Source organism: Salmo salar, chromosome 09 (assembly GCF_965601325.2).
Source record: "Salmo salar chromosome 09, fSalSal1, whole genome shotgun sequence".
NCBI lineage: Eukaryota > Metazoa > Chordata > Actinopteri > Salmoniformes > Salmonidae > Salmo > Salmo salar.
The window spans coordinates 106,630,518-106,652,193 of record NC_138299.1 but is presented as its reverse complement, the minus strand read 5'-3'; the positions used below and the strand labels follow the sequence as shown (position 1 = coordinate 106,652,193).

Genomic DNA, 21,676 nt, shown 5'->3' with positions numbered 1-21,676 from the left:
TGACCGTTTGAGCAGACACATGCACATTTGTGGCCTGCTGGAGGTCATTTTGCAGGGCTCTGGCAGTGCTCCTCCTGCTCCTCCTTGCACAAAGGCGGAGGTAGCGGTCCTGCTGCTGGGTTGTTGCCCTCCTACGGCCTCCTCCACGTCTCCTGATGTACTGGCCTGTCTCCTGGTAGCGCCTCCATGCTCTGGACACTACGCTGACAGACACAGCAAACCTTCTTGCCACAGCTCGCATTGATGTGCCATCCTGGATGAGCTGCACTACCTGAGCCACTTGTGTGGGTTGTAGACTCCGTCTCATGCTACCACTAGAGGGAAAGCACCGCCAGCATTCAAAAGTGACCAAAACATCAGCCAGGAAGCATAGGAACTGAGAAGTGGTCTGTGGTCCCCACCTGCAGAACCACTCCTTTATTGGGGGTCTCTTGCTAATTGCCTATAATTTCCACCTGTTGTCTATTTGCACAACAGCATGTGAAATGTATTGTCAATCAGTGTTGCTTCCTAAGTGGACAGTTTGATTTAACAGAAGTGTGATTGACTTGGAGTTACATTGTGTTGTTTAAGTGTTCCCTTTATTTTTTGGAGTAGTGTATATATATTACTCTGGCATGTATGTTCGCGTAGCACGCCTCACAGGCAGTTTGGAGTACCTTTTATTTTTGTGGGTGAGATGAAACTGCCAAAACTCTGAAAGGTATTATTGAATGTCAGAATTGCAACTCAAGATTTGTTCAAGCCTAAAATGTTAGTCTGTAATCGTAACATGGTGTTTGTACGTTCACAGATGAGCAAGGCTTTTCTTATACGATCCTAACGATACGTTCAACCTTTTTGGCAGCTTTCTGGCTCCGTACCTTCTGTCTGCAGACACTACATGACAAAACATTTAACATGTTACACTGCATTGGCCTGGATTCAAAAGCTCTGGCAGGGTAGTAGCCTACACATATCCCAGCTGTACTCAGTTCTGGAGGGACTCAGAATAATTATTATCCTTCCTTCCATTAACCACACCATTCATCCTACGAACGTTTTGCATTCAAATGTTAACATCTGACAAAATTACTATTTTGACAGGGGTCCTGCTCCGTAGCTCAAACAACGACAGGATAATAATTAAATCAAGCGAGGCCAACAAACGTCCCGTCTGGTCAGCAGAAACACAGGTAACCAATACAAGCGCCCTCGTATTTAACTACTTTACCCAATGGGTTTTTATACCCTTTTGAATCCTCTCCACGGAACCAGCAAAATCAAAAAACAACAAAAAAGAACAGCTCCAATACTCCCAGAAAACGAGCTCCAACCAGATACAATGGTGTAATACCGACACTAAAACGATTCCTTCCCCCAAAATAATTGTACTTATTTTTCCATCCTTTATGACAAAAATCCAGTCATCCTTATTTCCACCGCCATCAGATTCAAGCTTCTTCTTCTTCGCTTGCACCACCGTCCTCCCTCCGAAACAGCGCCGCCTGCTGGAGAACACCATGTTTTCGGAACCAGTTAACCTCTCGCCGCGCCTCTTCCTCTCTGTTCTACCGTATATGGCGTTGTTCTTGACCTTCCCTTCAGCCCAAGTCACTCTGTCATGTAGCTGCATGCTACATTCTTCTAAAAGTAGTAGAAAATGCATTTATCTCCGATGTAAATGGTGTTGCCAACGAGGTAATTGTTTTGTATTTATTTTTTCTTCATGAAAATCGGTCAAGTTATGTAGTTTAATTAATTCATGGCGTTGACTCCCACGCTTATGCTAAGCTAACTCGTTAGCTTAGCATTCTAGCCAGACGTGACCATTTCAGTTTATATTCCGTTAACTGTCACTAACGATGTCTTTAGCAGAAACAAGTTGCATGTCGAGCGGTATATATGGACCTAAATATATCTATATTATGAACAGGTAAAACGTTAGCTTCGTTAACGTTAGCAATGACTAGTGCGCACGTTACTGATTTTAATTTCACTACATTTGATTGACAGCTGTCATTTTAAAAGCACACTATTCCACTTTCTATGTTTATCTAGGAGTTTCGTTTTTTTAGTGCAGCCTTCTAATTTCACGATTGATTGGGCGAATGTGCATGCAATTGATAACGTACCAGCTAATTTGAGTTTATTTACGTGTCCTGTTCTTCTAACAGGTATTTGCCAAAGTGTAACCAGTTACATATGAAGTCATCATTTTTGGGGAACGATGGGGAAGTACTTTGCCTGCGTAGATCATCTGAAAAGTTCCTGGGACCAAGTCTGCATTGCTTTTTGGGAGCGATACCCCAACCCCTACAGGTAAGACAGATGACCCCCAACCCCTACAGGTAAGAAAGATTACCCCCCAACCCCTACAGGTAAGAAAGATTACCCCCCAACCCCTACAGGTAAGGAAGAGAGATGTATGGACATCGCAACGTTGTAGCATAGAGATGTATGGACATCGCAACGTTGTAGCATAGAGATGTATAGACATCGCAACGTTGTAGCATAGAGACGTATAGACATCGTTGCGACCTGTAATCTTTCAGTGTCCCTGGAAAGTCTCTCGGAATCCAACCTAATTCACCCATCCCATTTCCTCTCTCCCCAGCATGTCTCTCTAACTGTAATACAATATTACAATGAACTCCCATCTCCTCTCTCCCCAGCATGTCTCTAACTGTAATACAATATTACAATGAACTCCCATCTCCTCTCTCCCCAGCATGTCTCTAACTGTGATACAATAGTACAATGAACTCCCATCTCTCCCCACAGTATAAATGAACTCCCATCTCTCCCCACAGTATAAATGAACTCCCATCTCTCCCCACAGTATAAATGAACTCCCATCTCTCCCCACAGTATAAATGAACTCCCATCTCTCCCCACAGTATAAATGAACTCCCATCTCTCCCCACAGTATAAATGAACTCCCATCTCTCCCCACAGTATAAATGAACTCCCATCTCTCCCCACAGTATAAATGAACTCCCATCTCTCCCCACAGTATAAATGAACTCCCATCTCCTCTCTCCCCACAGTATAAATGAACTCCCATCTCCTCTCTCCCCTCAGTAACCATGTCCTAACGGAGGACATCATCTTTAGGGAGGTAACTCCCGGTAACTGTCTGGTCTCTAGGCGACTGCTGACCAAAACTAACCGCGCGCCTCGCTGGATGGAGAAGTACCTGCCGGTTACCATGGCCAGGCACGCCTACATCATCGAGGATTCCATCGTGGACCCCCAGAACAGAACCATGACAACGCTGACTTGGAACATCAGCCACGCACGCATGATGGTACGTGTGACCGACTGGGACTTCGAACCCGTGACCGTATTTAGCCATGGTATGTGTGACCGACCTGGATTTGAGATGTGGGTCTCCTGTTGGTCTGTGACTGTGTTAGCCCGCTGAGCTAAGGGAGCCAACGCAAGTCTTCATTATAGACTCCATTGGCTGTATATACTATCATAATATGGTCTGGCTTTGTTTTGATTCCCCTGTCAGTCTGTGGAGGAGCGTTGTGAGTACAGAATTAACCCTGACAACACCAGCTGGACGGAGATTAACAGAGAGGCCTGGATCTCGTCCAACCTTTACGGGCTCTCCAGAGCTATACAGGTGTGTGTGTGTGTGTGTGTGTGTGTGTGTGTGTGTGTGTGTGTGTGTGTGTGTGTGTGTGTGTGTGTGTGTGCCAGGCCAGTGGAAACCATATCCACACCACCAGATGGAAGTGGTACTGGAAGGGTGGGGTCCCTAGAAAGCACCTGACTTGACAATCTTTCCACTGCCATCTATCTAGCCATCTATAGGATGGGGATATGGAGCCATCTATAGGATGGGGATATGGAGCCATCTATAGGATGGGGATATGGAGCCATCTATAGGATGGGGATATGGGGCCATCTATAGGATGGGGCCATCTATAGGATGGGGCCATCTATAGGATGGGGCCATCTATAGGATGGGGCCATCTATAGGATGGGGCCATCTATAGGATGGAGCTATGGAGCCATCTATGTGTTACAGAAAGACTCATAAAGGAACCCACAAGCTGGCAGTTTGCCTTTTCAGCCTGTGTAGAAGTTGTTGAATGATTTACTGTCTGGTATCAGACTTTGATAAACCCTCAGTTGTGTCGGCTATTAAACTGCCCAGTTGGGTTTACTGAGCCTTGTGATGGTGTGACTGATGGGGAGTGATGGTGTGACTGATGGTATGACTGACATGTTCTTCTGTGTATAAACAGATTCCTGTTAATGATAATTTTCATTCATTTCTGACTTCACTTTACAGGAGTTCGGCCTTGCCCGGTTCAAGACCAGTGTTGCAAAGACCATGAAGGGGTTTGAATACGTCCTGGCCAAAATGCAAGGTAAGATGGAGGCCAGTTGTTTTATTACGCTGTAAAATAAGGTGGGGCGATCAGTTCAGTTCCTTATTATTAACGGTACTGTGTCGTGGTAGAAACGGTACTGTGGAGCGGCGAAGCGGTAGAAACGGTACTGTGGAGCGGTAGAAACGGTGCTGTGGAGAGGCGGAGCGGTAGAAACGGTACTGTGGAGCGGCGGAGTGGTAGAAACGGTACGGTGTCGCGGCGGAGCGGTAGAAACGGTACGGTGTCCCAGGTCTAAACCAATGGCACCATGTTTCCTCTCTCCCCTCTCCCTTCTCTAACCACCATGTTTTTTCTCTCTCCCCCCCACCCCCCTTTCAGGTGAGACCCCCTCCAGGACCCTGGCTGAGCATGCTACGGAGAGGGCCAGGGTGACAGCTCTGGCAGCTAAAGAGAAAGCTAAAGACCTTGCCTCACAGGCTCACAAGAAACAACAGTATGTCTGAGCTGCCAGTGTAGTTGCCCCTAGATGCTGATATGTTTAGGATTGGCGGAGGGGAAGCTGATCATAGAAACTTAAACCCAGAATGCGAGGTGCCAGTGGGAGGAAGTAGACATTGGCCCCTGTCAGTCCTGCCTTTATTCAAAGACTATTTGAAAATTATTTCAAATACTTTATCTGGGATCGATTCAGCATGCCTGGCTGGCACAATGGAACCACTCCGGGAAGGCTCAAGCAATAGCAAAAAGTATTAAAAAAAAAACGTTGAATAGTATTTGAACCCAGGTCTGGTTGTCCTTAACCAGACCTGGGATCAGATCTTATTGAGCCCCCTAATGGTTAGATTGAGGGAGGGGAATCTGATCCTAGATCTGTGGTTAGGGATGCAAAATTCTGTTAACTAAAATTACAGATCAGATCTTATTGAGCCCCCTAATGGTTAGATTACATTCTGTTAACTAAAATTACCAGGTTTTCCAGAAATTGAAAGATTACCGTAAGAAGGAAATCCGGAATCCTCCAACCAAGATTTCTGGAAAACCTTGGGAATTTTGTGACTCTAGGTGTGAAAGTGATCTAGACGATGAACCATTACAGTTAAAGCCAATTTATGCTGGATCTGATAAAGTGGTGGAGACCATATGTAGGGTGTGATGCAATGGAGGCTCCGGAGAGGCATGCAGAGGCCAAATCAAGCTCCGTACTGCTTCGCTGTGCACCTCTCAAATGTTGTAACAATGTGGAGGGCTCTGTATAGCTCCGCATTGACATGATTGGTTGACGGTAGGTCCTGTATAAACACAAACTCACTTCCTCGACAACTTCCTTCACAACAGCTCCGGGAAACCCAAAAAGTATGTTTGCTCTGACTTCTGAAGAGGCTGCATTACCGTAAACCGCTGTACTGCCGCAACACAGTGGAACCGCTGTACTGCCGCAACACAGTGGAACCGCTGTACTGCCGCAACACAGTGGAACCGCCGTACTGCCTCTGCAGACATCGGATTGACCATGCAGCACCTTTTAGACTCTTGTCTTCTACCACAAGTGTCTGGGCTGGGTCTCAATAGTCCTCACTAGCTTCCTTTCCTTGTCTCCTTTCCTTCAGTACAGTACTCTGAACAGGGAGGTGAAAGGGTTGGGCTGGTTTCCATTCTACTCCCTCCACCTGTCATGGTCTTATCAGTTATTGTGTAGATGCTGATCTCAATGAGACAAACCTGCAGAAATGGAAGGTTACATATTAGTAGCAGAAAGCGAAAGGAGATGAGAAATGGAACCCGTGATCTAAACGCTATAGAAGTGGTTACTGTACGTCACAGAATGTAAACTTGAGTAACTAGATTGTTATTGTTGGAGGTATGCGGCAGCATTAGGGACAGGACAACACCAGTTCCACCCGGCAGGTGGTCTACCGTGCACGGCCGACGTTGGTGTTGGTCGGTCTTGTCCTTTTTATTGGGAGCTAGTACAAGAGACTGGTTCGTGTCTCCAGAAATGACTGTGTGTCTCGAGTTGTTTTTTTGTGACCTACTGAGTACTGTCATAGCCGTAGGGGATGAGGGAGTTCCACGAAGTTGCGTGAAGCTGTCCCTAGACGCTGATATTGTCAGTTTTTAGCATTTTCACAATAATGGCTAAGGTTAGGATTGGTAGAGGGGAAGCTGATCCTAGAGCTGTAGGCCTAACCACCATTCCCTCCCAACTCAGTGGTTGAGTCCCAAATGGCACCCTATTCCCTATATAGTATACTACTTTTAACCACAGACTTATGGACCCTTTAACCTCTTGTGCACTTCTGTCTTTTCCGTAACGGGAAGTATTTCTCCTGTCATAATTCCTTTACTTTTATATAGTTTTGTTTCTCACATTGTTAATGAGACTGACTACATATCTTCAGTTACTTTAGATTTAGGCTTACGATTCGTAAATATTTATCTTTTTCAAAATCATCTTTGTTTTCTTCTAACTAGACTACTCAAAAAGCCATCTCAAAGAAATCTCACTGAATCTTCACTACAGGTTAATTGATTTCAGTTATGGCGCTACATTTCTATACTTTTGGATTCAGAATGATAATTCATTGCTTCAAATTGAAGTTTTTACTAGTGTGATGAGAGGGTCCACGTTATTTTGCAGTCGTTACTTGAAAGTGATCAGCCTGGGCTAGAGAGAGGGCTGCTACTTGGCGCTCTCTTGACATTGTGAAAAGACAGGATTGCTGTGGATATCAATGTCTGTATGTATGCTTGAAGAAATTAGCTTCAGAAAATGAGCCAAATTTTCAAAAACAAATTGTATAATTACACTTAAAGATATGCTCCGGAACTTTGACGGCAACTATGTATTATTTTTTTAAACCTCCCCCTTTGGGCTGGATGTGTCAATGTGTAGTTAGTTAAAGTAATAAGGCGTGAGGGGATGTCGTATATGCCTGAACACAGCCCTTAGCCGTGGTATATTGGTCATATATCACAACCCCCCCCCCCACCCCCGAGATGCCTTATTGCTATTATAAACTGGTTACCAATGTAATTAGAGAAGTAAAAATGTATGTTTTTTTTCATATCTGTGGTATATGGTCTGATATACCATGGCTGTCAGCCAATCAGCATTCAAGGCCTCTGACCACCCAGTTTATAAACATGAGATAATCTATGAGCAGAATTACTATTTTTACCTCAATTAGCCATGAAATCCCTCGTTTGAAACCCTTTTCCCCTACATGGGCCAGCCCCTCTCCATTTGAGTGACAGCTAGTAAAGTTGCACGTGTATGACGTAGTACACCACTTTCAGCTCATGAGCTCTACATTCAGAACTACTGGCTATAAAAAGTACACAAGTACCTGAGAATCTCTTTTAAAGAAAATGAATGAATACAAATTATGAATGTGCTATGTTTGAGCAACAGTATCAACTTATTGATGAATACCAATAAATACTTTCTGTTTCTGGATCATTTTGTAATTTTTTTTTTTTTTTTTTTTTTCATTGTCTTCCTCAAATAATCTCATACTGCCTTTGAATAACAAGGAAGTGATTAGTATTAAATATTACAAATATTTATTCATACAAAAGGCATACATACCCTAGTATACAAATGCTACGTAATTGTACTGGGACAGAGGAAGACTTATAAGTGCATACAGATATACAGACATTTTCTTGTTGCAATGACAAGGTCATAAGGCATCTTGTTGGGGTATTAACATCCTGAAGGCAGTCAGTCAGCGCACCTCAGTAGGTAACATCCTGAAGGCAGTCAGTCAGCGCACCTCAGTGGGTAACATCCTGAAGGCAGTCAGTCAGCGCACCTCAGTGGGTAACATCCTGAAGGCAGTCAGTCAGCGCACCTCAGTGGGTAACATCCTGAAGGCAGTCAGTCAGTCAGTCACCTCAGTGGGTAACATCCTGAAGGCAGTCAGTCAGCGCACCTCAGTGGGTAACAGGCAGGCAGTCAGTCAGCGCACCTCAGAGGGTAACTTCCAGGCAGTCAGTCACCTCTGGGTAGCATTCTGAAAGTCAGTCACCTCAGTGGGTAACTTCCAGGCAGGCAGTCACCTCAGAGGATGAAATCCACAGTGAGTTTAGTTTTAGTAGACTGGTACTTGTAAGACAGCTGCATCAGTCTCGCAGAGCCCCATCCTTCCAAATCTTGTCTCATTGGCTAAGCCTGGCATCCAAGGCTACAGTTGCATTAATGTAAATTGCAAGTACTGTATTACATATCAAAATAATGCTTTTTACCCAAACATGTACTATTTTCCTAACATGGTGGCATCTATTGCAGGTATAGTCAAGATATGAGTAATACATATTCAATGACTTGAAATCCAGACAGAATGACTTCAAGTTCATACGAGCAATTGTAAATCAAATGTTTGCAAAATATGCACCATTATAGCACCCGTATGGACACTTAGCAAAGACACCTGCATTTCCTATGAGTTCCATAATGTCCACATCAGAAACATGAAACTAATTCAACTGTTAAACTCATGAAGAACAAACAGTCTTGTTACAATATGGCTAGGTAATTAAAAGATGGTGGTTTCCTGGACACACGATTTAGAGCGGATTAAATCCTATCGCGGGTTATAGGCATCGCGGGTGTAAAGGTAATTTCCTATTGAGCTGCCATATGTAGCGTTTACTGTGAATGGGTTCTCCACGAGATGCGGGGAACATTACCTTTAAAAACGGCAATGCCTATAACCCGCAATGCCTATAACCCGTGACCGGATTGAATCCCTGCCTCAGCCCGTGGATTAAAAAGCAAGCTCAAAGGAAAATTAGTTTTTTTTGTGTCCAGGACTACAGTAATCTTAATTTATGTCCGGGAAATTTCAGGGGTGCATTTCCTAAAAACATAAAATATAATCTCAAGTCCAATGGATAAACAATGATCTAAAGGCTAAAAGATTATCTTTGTTTTCTGGAGAAACTCACCCCAGTTCAGTAGAAGCATTGCTCAGAGTGATATTACCCACAACCTTTACAAGATATAAAGGGTACATCCCCAAATAGCACCCTATATCAGGGGTTCTCAAAGTGGGGTCTGTACTGCAAGGGGGTCAACAGCCAGACCAGGGGTTCTCAAAGATACATGTTTTTTTATATTTTTATGAATATTACTTACAACAGAATAAACACATTTTGTCCAAGGGATCCGTGGAATAATCTTTGAGATTGTAATACAATGCATGTTCATAAGGGACAATTTATGCTGGATCTGAAAATGTGGTCGGAGGCTCCATATGGAGGGAAGCCATGCACTGCCCTAGTCCTAGTGTAATTACTTGAACTATGTTTTTTTATCTCACTCCAGTTCTGATTATGAGAGGGGGTCCCTGATGAAAGTTTGAGAACCCCTGTCGTATTTAGTGCACTACTTTAACCGAAGCCTTATGGAACCTGGTCAACAGTAGTGCACTAGAAAAGGGAATTATTGTGCTTTTTAGGATGCAAAGAAGAAGTGCTATGTGGATAGTTTTGTGCAACAAAACAAAATAACAAATATAAATAAAATAAAATAAAAGGACAGACTTAGTCACAATAACAGAACAGACAGACAGACTACAGACTTAATAAATGCTGTACAAGGTGACAATACGTTATAATATTCCTGAAGCTTGTTGGCTGGAGCGAAAGGCTGGAGAGTTAAAGGCAGTGTTTTCCAATATAGAGATATTGTAAAGAAGACCTTAGAGCAAAAGATTGTAGCACCGTTTGGTGAACTGGTACGGGTCCCTAAGGGTTCCCTGTTCCCTACGTTGAGCGGATGGTCAGGGGCCCGGAACATAATTACAGATATTTAGTAGACTGGGGGCCGGAACATAATTACAGATAATTAGTAGACTGGGGGCCAGAACATAATTACAGATAATTAGTAGACTGGGGGCCGGAACATAATTACAGATAATTAGTAGACTGGGGACCGGAACATAATTACAGATAATTAGTAGACTGGGGGCTGGAACATAATTACAGATAATTAGTAGACTGGGGGCCGGAACATAATTACAGATAATTAGTAGACTGGGGGTCGGAACATAATTACAGATAATTAGTAGACTGGGGCCCGGAACATTATTACAGATAATTAGTAGACTGGGGCCGGAACATAATTACAGATCATTCGTAGACTGGGGCCGGAACATAATTACAGATAATTCGTAGACTGGGGCCAGAACATAATTACAGATATTTCGTAGACTGGGGCCAGAACATAATTACAAATAATTCGTAGACTGGGGCGGAACATAATTACAGATAATTAGTAGATTAAATCAAATTGATTTGATGGTGTTTTTATAGTCTGATGTACAACAATAAATAAATACAATCCCCTACTGGCCGGCCACCAGTTGGGAAACCCTGCCCTATATCGTGCACTACATTATTGGGCCCTGTCTAAAGTAGTGCACTACATTATAGGGCCCTGTCTAAAGTAGTGCACTACATTATTGGGCCCTGTCTAAAGTAGTGCACTACATTATTGGGCCATGTCTGGTGTTTTCATAACGCTTGTGGACAGTGAGCACAGCACCTTGAGCACCTATTCAATCCATGACGCTCGGTTCGAATTGCCTTCATTAAACGGGTCGTATTCATTAAGAGCACACGGTCGCAAAACTTTTTGCAACGGAAAACAAAACAGAGCTTTTCTTATTGTTTCAGTATGTTTTCTAATGAATACTACCCTGTTGTTTCTATTTGAAGTCAGTGATACTGTGGTGAGAAAGTATAATGAAGCTCAATGGTTCCTACCGCCATTCATACGGCGGCAGCTAGCCGAGTGGTTAGAGCGTTGGGCCAGTAACCGAAAGGTTGCTAGTTTGAATCTCCAAGCAAAGAAATCTGCCGATGTGCCCTTGAGCAAGGCACTTAACCCTAATGATAATGGCTGACCCAGGCTGTGACTCTGAAGGTGTCTCAGGGGGGGGAGTTGGGACATGGAAACAAAACACATTTCCAATTCACACATGCTGATAATACACACAGGTACATGTGTTAAATAGGACAAGTATAAGCATCCACCGAATTATGGTTGGACTGTCCTTGAGTGGAGGCTGTTTAAGAGGTCAGACAAAGATAAAAACCTGCTCAGAGATTTGAGCTAAATATATATTTTAAAAACAGATTCAGCTCACAGTAAGTCAGAGCTGAATGAGAAGTTAGATAAAATAAAACTTTTTTAAAAAAGTGATCACTTTTCCCTGGTTGTTGTGTGTAGTCCAGCTGTCCTGTTCCTGTACAGTAATGTTATTGAGGTTGTTCCAGCTGTCCTGTTCCTGTACAGTAATGTTGAGGTTGTTCCAGCTGTCCTGTTCCTGTACAGTAATGTTGACGTTGTTCCAGCTGTCCTGTTCCTGTACAGTAATGTTGTTGAGGTTGTTCCAGCTGTCCCGTTCCTGTACAGTAATGTTGTTGAAGTTGTTCCAGCTGTCCCGATCCTGTACAGTAATGTTGTTGAGGTTGTTCCAGCTGTCCCGATCCTGTACAGTAATGTTGTTGAGGTTGTTCCAGCTGTCCTGTTCCTGTACAGTAATGTTGTTGAGGTTGTTCCAGCTGTCCTGTTCCTGTACAGTAATGTTGTTGAGGTTGTTCCAGCTGTCCTGTTCCTGTACAGTAATGTTGTTGAGGTTGTTCCAGCTGTCCTGTTCCTGTACAGTAATGTTGTTGAGGTTGTTCCAGCTGTCCTGTTCCTGTAAAGTAATGTTGTTGAGGTTGTTCCAGCTGTCCTGTTCCTGTACTGTAATGTTGTTGAGGTTGTTCCAGCTGTCCTGTTCCTGTACTGTAATGTAGTTGAGGTTGTTCCAGCTGTCCTGTTCCTGTACTGTAATGTAGTTGAGGTTGTTCCAGCTGTCCTGTTCCTGTACTGTAATGTTGTTGAGGTTGTTCCAGCTGTCCTGTTCCTGTATTGTAATGTTGTTGAGGTTGTTCCAGCTGTCCTGTTCCTGTATTGTAATGTTGAGGTTGTTCCAGCTGTCCTGTTCCTGTATTGTAATGTTGAGGTTGTTCCAGCTGTCCTGTTCCTGTATTGTAATGTTGTTGAGGTTGTTCCAGCTGTCCTGTTCCTGTATTGTAATGTTGTTGAGGTTGTTCCAGCTGGCCTGTTCCTGTATTTTAATGTTGAGGTTGTTCCAGCTGTCCTGTTCCTGTACAGTAATGTTGTTGAGGTTGTTCCAGCTGTCCTGTTCCTGTACAATAATGTTGTTGAGGTTGTTCCAGCTGTCCTGTTCCTGTACAATAATGTTGTTGAGGTTGTTCCAGCTGTCCTGTTCCTGTACAATAATGTTGTTGAGGTTGTTCCAGCTGTCCTGTTCCTGTACAGTAATGTTGTTGAGGTTGTTCCAGCTGTCCTGTTCCTGTACAGTAATGTTGAGGTTGTTCCAGCTGTCCTGTCCCTGTATTGTAATGTTGTTGAGGTTGTTCCTCATCTTCTTCTTTCCTTATTGTTTTGTCCTTTGTCCTATTTGGAATGTTTTTCCTCCTGTGTGTCCCCCCATTGTCTTACGTCAGGTGGCGTCACTCCAACGCGACGCTCGTCCCTTAAAAGCCGACAGTGCAGGTGGGAATCGTGGCACTAGCTGACATAAGACGCCGGTGTGTCCCTCCAGAAGGGTGTGTGTAGTATACAGTGGCAGGTAGGTCATAGCCCGGCCCAGGCAGGGCTGCTGGAGTAACAGTGATCCATGCCATGGACCGTCCCCAGTCCATCAGAGTCCAGACACTCAAACACTATACTCTCCACATCAACCTCTACGTCTTCTGCAACGACAAAAAAACAACAAAACACATCTCAGGTTATCAAAGACAATCTATAATCTGTCAAAAATGACTGGGGGAAAAAGAAAATCTGTTCAATCGCAGACTCAAATTTCTCCTAAAAATCTTCTGGTAAAATCAATGTGTGTTTTAGTTTTACTTAAGACACCGTATTTCTCTGATATGAAACACTAAGCTGAAAAACTTTAAACATGAACACCTCTGGACACTTCGGTCGACAAAACCTGAAGTTGTAGACCTATATCCCTAACACTTGAAAATGGAGATGAACACTGAACACGGAGGAGAGCTGGGACCGAGACCATCTCACATCCCTGAGAGGACAGCACTGAACACGGAGGAGAGCTGGGGCCGAGACCATCTCATATCCCTGAGAGTACAACACTGAACACGGAAGAGAGCTGGGGCAGAGACCATCTCGTATCCCTGAGAGGACAACACTGAACACAGAGGAGAGCTGGGACAGAGACCATCTCATATCCCTGAGAGGTCAACACTGAACACGGAGAAGAGCTGGGACAGAGACCATCTCATATCCCTGAGAGGACAACACTGAACACGGAGAAGAGCTGGGACAGAGACCATCTCATATCCCTGAGAGGACAACACTGAACACGGAGGAGAGCTGGGGCCGAGACCATCTCATATCCCTGAGAGGACAACACTGAACACGGAGGAGACCTGGGACAGAGACCATCTCAGTGTGAAAACACTTCCGTCAACAAAAGCTGAAGATGTTCTCCCTAACAAATGGATATCCCCAGGTTCTGTTTTGAGAGAGATACTAAACATGGGTAAGACAGCTGTGATTGGTTACTAAACATGCAGCTGTGACGACTGAGACTCACCTCTGTCAGAGTCAGATCTCTCTGAAGAGGACATGGCTGCTGATCCCAGACTGTCGTTCCTCATCCTCTCTGAGACCACTCCTGTTCCTCCCAGACCCTGACCAGTCAGACCCCCAGGGCCCAGACCAGTCAGACCCCCCAGGCCTCCATGTCCCTGTAGCTGCTCCAGCCTCACCCTCAGCTCTCTCTGCTCCCAACGCAGATGACCCTTTAACTGCTCCGCACGTTCATCCTGCTCCTGTAGCTTCTGATGGGGGCGAAGGAGAGAGAGATGAGGACAGTTATACAGAGAGAGAGAGAGATGAGGACAGTTATACAGAGAGAGAGAGAGAGAGAGATGAGGACAGTTATACAGAGAGAGAGAGCGAGAGAGAGAGAGAGAGAGATGAGGACAGTTATACAGAGAGAGAGAGATGAGGACAGTTATACAGAGTAGATGTCGACCGATTAATTGGAATGGCCAATTAATTAGGGCCGATTTCAGGTTTTCATAACAATCAGAAATCGGTATTTTTGGACGCCGATTTGGCCTTTTTTTTTTTTTTTTTAGACCTTTATTTAACTAGGCAAGTCAGTTAAGAAAACATTCTTATTTTCAATGACGGCCTACCGGGGAACGGTGGGTTAACTGCCTTGTTCAGGGGCAGAACGACAGATTTTTACCTTGTCAGCTCAGGGATTCAATCTTGCAACCTTACGGTTAACTAGTCCAACGCTCTAACCACCTGCTTTACATTGCACTCCACGAGGAGCCTGCCTGTTACGCGAATGCAGTAAGAAGCCAAGGTAAGTTGATAGCTAGCATTAAACTTATCTTATAAAAAACAATCAATCAATCATAATCACTAGTTAACTACACATGGTTGATGATATTACTAGTTTATCTAGCCTGTCCTGCGTTGCATATAATCGCTTAGGTACACGTTGCTCCAACCATAAACATCAATGCCTTTCTTAAAATCAATACACAAGTATATATTTTTAATCCTGCATATTTAGTTAATATTGCCTGCTAACATGAATTTCTTTTAACTAGGGAAAATGTGACACTTCTCTTGCAACAGAGTCAGGGTATATGCAGCAGTTTGGGCCGCCTGGCTCGTTGCGAACTAATTTGCCAGAATTTTACGTAATTATGACATGACATTGAAGGTTGTGCAATGTAACAGGAATATTTAGACTTAGGGATGCCACCAGTTAGATAAAATACGGACAGGTTCCGTATTTCACTGAAAGGAAAAACGTTTTGTTTTTGAGATGATAGTTTCCGGATTGGACCATATTAATGACCTAAGGCTCGTATTTCTGTGTGTTATTATGTTACAATTAAGTCTATGATTTGATAGAGCAGTCTGACTGAGCGATGGTAGGCAGCAGCAGGCTCGTAAGCATTCATTCAAACAGCACTTTAGTGCGTTTTGCCAGCAGCTCTTCGCTGTGCTTCAAGCATTACGCTGTTTATGACTTCAAGCCTATCAACTCCCGAGATTAGGCTGGTGTAACCGATGTGAAATGGCTAGCTAGTTAGCGGGTGCGCGCTAATAGCGTTTCAAACATCACTCGCTCTGAGACTTGGAGTAGTTGTTCCCCTTGCTCTGCATGGGTAACGCTGCTTCGAGGGTGGCTGTCGTCAATGTGTTCCTGGTTCAAGCCCAGGTAGGAGCGAGGAGAGGGACGGAAGCTATACTGTTACACTGGCAATACTAATGTGCCTATAAGAACATCCAATAGTCAAAGGTATATGAAATACAAATCGTATAGAGAGAAATAGTCCTATAATTCCTATAATAACTACAACCTAAAACTTCTTACCTGGGAACATTGAAGACTCATGTTAAAAGGAACCACCAGCTTTCATATGCTCTCATGTTCTGAGCAAGGCACTTAAACGTTAGCTTTCTTACATGGCACATATTGCACTTTTACTTTCTTCTCCAACACTTTGTTTTTGCATTATTTAAACCAAATTGAACATGTTTCATTATTTATTTGAGGCTAAATTGATTTTATTGATGTATTATATTAAGTTAAAATAAGTGTTCATTCAGTATTGTTGTAATTGTCATTATTACAAAAAATGTTTGTAAAAATACAAATAAAAAACTGCCGATTAATCGTTATCGGCTTTTTTGGTCCTACAATAATCGGTATCGGCATTGAAAAATCAGAATCGGTCGACCTCTAATACAGAGAGAGATGAGTACAGTTATACACACACAGAGAGAGAGAGACATGAGTACAGTTATACAGAGAGAGAGAGAGAGAGAGAGAGGCATGCTAGCAGATAGCCATAGACTTCCAGTCATTGCGCTAACACTAGTTAGCATTGGCCCTGTGAAACTACCTCCAACTTTCTTCATACTGGACGTGAAAATGGTATCCATGAGTTCATCTGACTCTGGGTCAGTAGATAAAGGGCCTCATCGTCAAAATCCCTAAGTATCCCTTTAAGGGTAGTGTTTAGGGTTCGAGTAGGGTTTAGGGTAGTGGTTCGGGTAGGGTAGGGGGTAGGGTTTAGGGTAGTGGTTAGGGTAGGGTAGGGTAGGGTTTAGGGTAGTGGTTAGGGTAGGGTTTTGGGTAGTGGTTAGGGTTTAGGGTAGTGGGTAGGGTTTAGGGTAGTGGTTAGGGTAGGGTTTTGGGTAGTGGTTAGGGTTTAGGGTAGGGTTTAGGGTTTAGCTGTGTGTTCATCTCACCTTGATGTGTTTCTGAGCCCGTCTCAGCAGGTTCAGGGTGGTGTTTCTCATGGAGTCAGACAACTGAGGAACCTGCTGCTTCAACTGTTCCAGGTGGTGCCTCAACTGAGCACGTCTGTTACAACAACACAATGAAACAATGTTACAACAACACAATGAAACAATGTTACAACAACACAATTAAACAATATCTCAACTGAGCACGTCTGTTACAATAATATAACTATTCATAAACTAGACCCTGCCATAGGCTAGTGCTCTGTCCAGGGGGTGTACTGTACATTAAGCTGCATCACTGTACAGAAACAGGAGATGGACTCCTGCCCTATGGGCCGTTCTGGTTCACTCTACAGAAACAGGAGATGGACTCCTGCCCTATGGGCCGTTCTGGTTCACTCTACAGAAACAGGAGATGGACTGCTGCCCTATGGGCCGTTCTGGTTCACTCTACAGAAACAGGAGATGGACTCCTGCCCTATGGGCCGTTCTGGTTCACACTACAGACAACAGGAGATGGACTCCTGCCCTATGGGCTGTTCTGGTTCACTGTACAGAAACAGGAGATAGACTCCTGCCCTATGGGCCGTTCTGGTTCCCACTACAGAAAACAGGAGATGGACTCCTGCCCTATGGGCCGTTCTGCTTCACACTACAGAAAACAGGAGATGGACTCCTGCCTTACGGGCCGTTCTGGTTCACTCTACAGAAACAGGAGATGGACTCCTGCCCTTTAATATTTAATAGAACTCAAGCCCAGTTGCACTTAAAGATTAAATGAAATAAGATATTAAGGAGTGGCTGTCTTTAAAAAGCATCGAATCCCTTTGAAAACAGTGTGTGGCATCGATATGAGTCACAGACAGTTATTGTGTCAAAATTGACTACAAAATGTAAATAGGATAATTTTGGTCATAAAGTCATTATCTGCCTCTCGAGTGGCGCAGTGCTAGCTGTGCCACTAGAGATTCTGGGTTTGAGTCCAGGCTCTGTCACAGCCGGCCACGACCGGGAGATTTATGGCGTGGAGCACAATTGGTCTAGCGTCGTCCGAGTTAGGGGAGGGTTTGGCCAGCTGGGAGGTCCTTGTCCCATCGCGCTCTAGCGACTCCTGTGGCGGGCCGGGCGCAGTGCACGCTGACACGGTTGCCAGGTGTACGGTGTTTCCTCCGACACATTGGTGTGGCTGGCTTCCGGGTTAAGTGGGGGCACTGTGTCAAGAAGCAGTGCAGCTTGGTTGGGTTGTGTTTTGGAGGACGCACGGCTCTCGACCTTCGCCTCTCCTGAGTCCGTACAAGAGTTGCAGCGATGAGACAAGACTGTAACTACCAATTAGATACCACGAAATCGGGGAGAAAAAAAGGGGTAAAAAAAATAATAACTAAATACATTTAAATAAAGTCATTCTCATCTAAAACTAAGTTTGGAACATATGTGCGTCACAACAAGTAAGTGAAGGTTGGGTTTTGATTTGACACTAACGGGGTGAACCTCTATTCAGTTCGCTGCAGCTAGCGACTGGAACGAGCTGCAACAAACACTCAAACTGGACCGTTTTATCTCCATCTCTTCATTCAAAGACTCAATCATGGACACTCTTACTGACAGTTGTGGCTGCTTTGCATGATGTATTGTTGTCTCTACCTTCTTGCCCTTTGTGCTGTTGTCTGTGCCCAATAATGTTTGTACCATGTTTTTTTGTGCTGCTACCATGTTGTGCTGCTACCATGTTGTTGTCATGTTGTGCTTCTACCATGTTGTTGTCATGTTGTGCTGCTACCATGTTGTTGTCATGTTGTGTTTCTACCATGCTGTGTTATCATGTGTTGCTGCCTTGCTATGTTGTTGTCTTAGGTCTCTCTTTATGTAGTGTTGTCTCGTCGTGATGTGTGTTTTGTCCTATATTTATATATTGTTTTAATTTTTAATCCCTGTTCCCACAGGAAGCCTTTTGGTAGGCCGTCATTGTAAATAACAATATGTTCTTAGCGGACTTGAATAGTTAAATAAAGGTTAAATAAATAGAAATAAATAAACAGTTGCTGGGATTGCTCTCTATCCAATAGCACAGACAGTGAGACAGACCTGCCCAGCACCTCCGACTTTGTTTACATAAGACAAAGCATTGCACTTTTTTTTTTACTTGAGAAATACTGCACCAAACAACTTAGTTAGATGTAAAATTGCCTAAATAAAACATCCTTGGAATAAAACGTCAAAATTAACTACAGATTTCTTGAGTTGTCTTAGATTAATTCTGGGGATTTTGAGGAAGTGAATTAGGCTTCCGCGTCTACAGTGTCTGATGAGGGACAATCATCATTAACCAAACGCAGAATATGTCAGGAAACACACCTCCAAGCACTGAAATTTGGTTTTTCTAATGAACAACAGAAAAACCCGCTTGTCAATCTGCTGTGTTCAGTGGCACTTTTAAGACATCTTTAGTTGTATGCCTGTGTTGTTACTATTATAATTAGACATGTACTAATGGAAATCTACACAGTGGTTGTAAAAGGTAGAAGGTCACAGGACTGATAAAATTGTTATTTTACCTGTGCTTCTCCAACTCATTATGGACTGTCCTGTGAACGTAGAAAGCACAATTCATTATTACTGAGTTTATAAAGCATAAAGTCATTATTACATATTCATAATATATAATTTTAACAATAAAAAGTAGACTAGTCAGCACACATTCTTCAGTGCAACCAAATTATGACAACAGCCATACCCCGCCCCTAGCTAGCTGTCAGACAGACTAGTAGGTTCAGAGAGCCAAACCCCGTCCCAAGCTACCTGTCAGACAGACTAGTATGTTCAGAGAGCCACACCCCATCCCTAGCTAGCTGTCAGACAACAGACTAATAGGTTCAGAGATCCACACCCCGTCCCTAGCTAGCTGTCAGACAGACTAGTAGTTTCAGAGAGCTACACCCCGTCCCTAGGTAGCTGTCAGACAGACTAGTAGGTTCAGAGAGCCACAGCCCGTCCCCAACTAGCTGTCAGACAGACTAGTAGGTTCAGAGAGCCACATCCCGTCCCTAGCTAGCTGTCAGACAGACTAGTAGGTTCAGAGAGCCACACCCCGTCCCTAGCTAGCTGTCAGACAGACTAGTAGGTTCAGAGATTTACACCCCGTCCCTAGCTAGCTGTCAGACAAACAGACTAGTAGGTTCAGAGAGCCACACCCCGTCCCTAGCTAGCTGTCAGACAAACTAGTAGGTTCAGAGAGCCACATCCCATCCCTAGCTAGCTGTCAGACAGACTAGTAGGTTCAGAGATCCACACCTCGTCCCTAGCTAGCTGTCAGACAAACAGACTAGTAGGTTCAAAGAGCCAAACCCCCTCCCTAGCTAGCTGTAAGACAAACTAGTAGGTTCAGAGAGCCAAACCCCGTCCCTAGCTAGCTGTCAGAAAGACTAGTAGGTTCAGAGAGCAACACCCCGTCCCTAGCTAGCTGTCAGACAAACAGACTAGTAGGTTCAGAGAGCCACACCCCGCCCCTAGCTAGCTGTCAGACAGACTAGTAGGTTCAGAGAGCCAAACCCCGTCCCAAGCTACCTGTCAGACAGACTAGTAGGTTCAGAGAGCCACACCCCATCCCTAGCTAGCTGTCAGACAACAGACTAATAGGTTCAGAAATCCACACCCCGTCCCTAGCTAGCTGTCAGACAGACTAGTAGTTTCAGAGAGCTACACCCCGTCCCTAGGTAGCTGTCAGACAGACTAGTAGGTTCAGAGAGCCACAGCCCGTCCCCAACTAGCTGTCAGACAGACTAGTAGGTTCAGAGAGCCACATCCCGTCCCTAGCTAGCTGTCAGACAGACTAGTAGGTTCAGAGAGCCACACCCCGTCCCTAGCTAGCTGTCAGACAGACTAGTAGGTTCAGAGATCTACACCCCGTCCCTAGCTAGCTGTCAGACAAACAGACTAGTAGGTTCAGAGAGCCACACCCCGTCCCTAGCTAGCTGTCAGACAAACTAGTAGGTTCAGAGAGCCACATCCCATCCCTAGCTAGCTGTCAGACAGACTAGTAGGTTCAGAGATCCACACCTCGTCCCTAGCTAGCTGTCAGACAAACAGACTAGTAGGTTCAAAGAGCCAAACCCCCTCCCTAGCTAGCTGTCAGACAAACTAGTAGGTTCAGAGAGCCAAACCCCGTCCCTAGCTAGCTGTCAGAAAGACTAGTAGGTTCAGAGAGCAACACCCCGTCCCTAGCTAGCTGTCAGACAAACAGACTAGTAGGTTCAGAGAGCCACACCCCGTCCCTAGCTAGCTGTCAGACAAACTAGTAGGTTCAGAGAGCCACATCCCATCCCTAGCTAGCTGTCAGACAGACTAGTAGGTTCAGAGATCCACACCCCGTCCCTAGCTAGCTGTCAGACAAACAGACTAGTAGGTTCAAAGAGCCATACCCCGTCCCTAGCTAGCTGTCAGACAAACTAGTAGGTTCAGAGAGCCACACCCCGTCCCTAGCTAGCTATCAGACAGACTAGTAGGTTCAGAGAGCCACACCAAGTCCCTTGCTAGCTGTCAGACAAACAGACTACTAGGTTCAGAGAGCCACACCCCGTCCCTAGCTAGCTGTCAGACAGACTAGTATGTTCAGAGAGCCACACCCCGTCCCTAGCTAGCTGTCAGACAGACTAGTAGGTTCAGAGAGTCACACCCCGTCCCTAGCTAGCTGTCAGACAGACTAGTAGGTTCAGAGAGCCACACCCCGTCCCTAGCTATCTATCAGACAGATTAGTAAGTTCAGAGAGCCACACCCCGTCCCTAGCTAGCTGTCAGACAGACTAGTAGGTTCAGAGAGCCACACCACATCCCTAGCTAGCTGTCAGACAAACAGAATAGTTGGTTCAGAGAGCCACACCACGTCCCTAGCTAGCTGTCAGACAGACTAGTAGGTTCAGAGAGCCACACCCCGTCCCTAGCTAGCTGTCAGACAAACAGACTAGTAGGTTCAGAGAGCCACACCCTGTCCCTAGCTAGCTGTCAGACAGACTAGTAT

The 21,676-nt window shown here is 44.6% G+C and overlaps 3 protein-coding genes across 5 annotated transcripts in view; 1 reads left to right on the top strand and 2 right to left on the bottom strand.

Annotated features, from left to right (window-relative positions):
• The first annotated feature begins 1,521 nt into the window (after positions 1–1,521).
• prelid1a (PRELI domain containing 1a) lies at positions 1,522–7,788 on the top strand. 2 transcript variants are annotated; one of them, XM_014213388.3, is made up of 7 exons: positions 1,522–1,680; positions 2,157–2,301; positions 3,064–3,289; positions 3,500–3,613; positions 4,289–4,367; positions 4,460–4,606; positions 4,710–7,788. In XM_014213388.3, the coding sequence occupies exons 2-7, from the start codon at positions 2,210–2,212 to the stop codon at positions 4,832–4,834; spliced, it is 783 nt and encodes a 260-aa protein (XP_014068863.1). In that variant the 5' UTR covers positions 1,522–1,680; positions 2,157–2,209; the 3' UTR covers positions 4,835–7,788. The 2 variants fall into 2 exon arrangements, with proteins under 2 accessions (XP_014068863.1, XP_014068865.1); XM_014213390.3 differs by lacking the exon at positions 4,460–4,606 and having other exon boundaries at positions 1,523–1,680.
• Positions 7,789–7,878: 90 nt separating this feature from the next.
• Positions 7,879–12,775, bottom strand: LOC145858054 (uncharacterized). Of its 2 annotated transcripts, none has more exons than XM_082956112.1 (2): positions 8,228–12,775; positions 7,879–8,185 (listed from the first exon to the last, which is right to left on the bottom strand). In XM_082956112.1, exon 1 carries the CDS (start codon positions 12,773–12,775, stop codon positions 11,510–11,512), a length of 1,266 nt encoding a protein of 421 aa, XP_082812238.1. In that variant the 3' UTR covers positions 7,879–8,185; positions 8,228–11,509. The 2 variants fall into 2 exon arrangements, with proteins under 2 accessions (XP_082812238.1, XP_082812239.1); XM_082956113.1 differs by having other exon boundaries at positions 7,879–8,068.
• Positions 7,879–21,676, bottom strand: part of mxd3 (MAX dimerization protein 3) — a 90,993-nt gene continuing 77,195 nt past the window's right edge. Inside the window, exons 3-6 of the mRNA XM_014213391.3 lie at positions 19,218–19,247; positions 16,666–16,780; positions 13,973–14,219; positions 7,879–13,106 (exon numbers count right to left, since the gene is read on the bottom strand). Coding sequence (XP_014068866.1) covers positions 12,988–13,106; positions 13,973–14,219; positions 16,666–16,780; positions 19,218–19,247 — 511 coding nt within the window. The 3' untranslated portion in view covers positions 7,879–12,987. The remainder of the gene's footprint in view (positions 13,107–13,972; positions 14,220–16,665; positions 16,781–19,217; positions 19,248–21,676) is intronic.

Bases quoted from the DNA above. Each gene is read 5' to 3' on its own strand.
- prelid1a (XM_014213388.3), top strand. From the start codon at position 2,210: ATGGGGAAGTACTTTGCCTGCGTAGATCATCTGAAAAGTTCCTGGGAC. The intron at 2,302-3,063 runs GTAAGACAGATG...CTCTCCCCTCAG, and splicing joins CGATACCCCAACCCCTACAG to TAACCATGTCCTAACGGAGG. The intron at 4,368-4,459 runs GTAAGATGGAGG...GTGTCGTGGTAG, and splicing joins CGTCCTGGCCAAAATGCAAG to AAACGGTACTGTGGAGCGGC.
- LOC145858054 (XM_082956112.1), bottom strand. From the start codon at position 12,775: ATGAGGAACAACCTCAACAACATTACAATACAGGGACAGGACAGCTGG.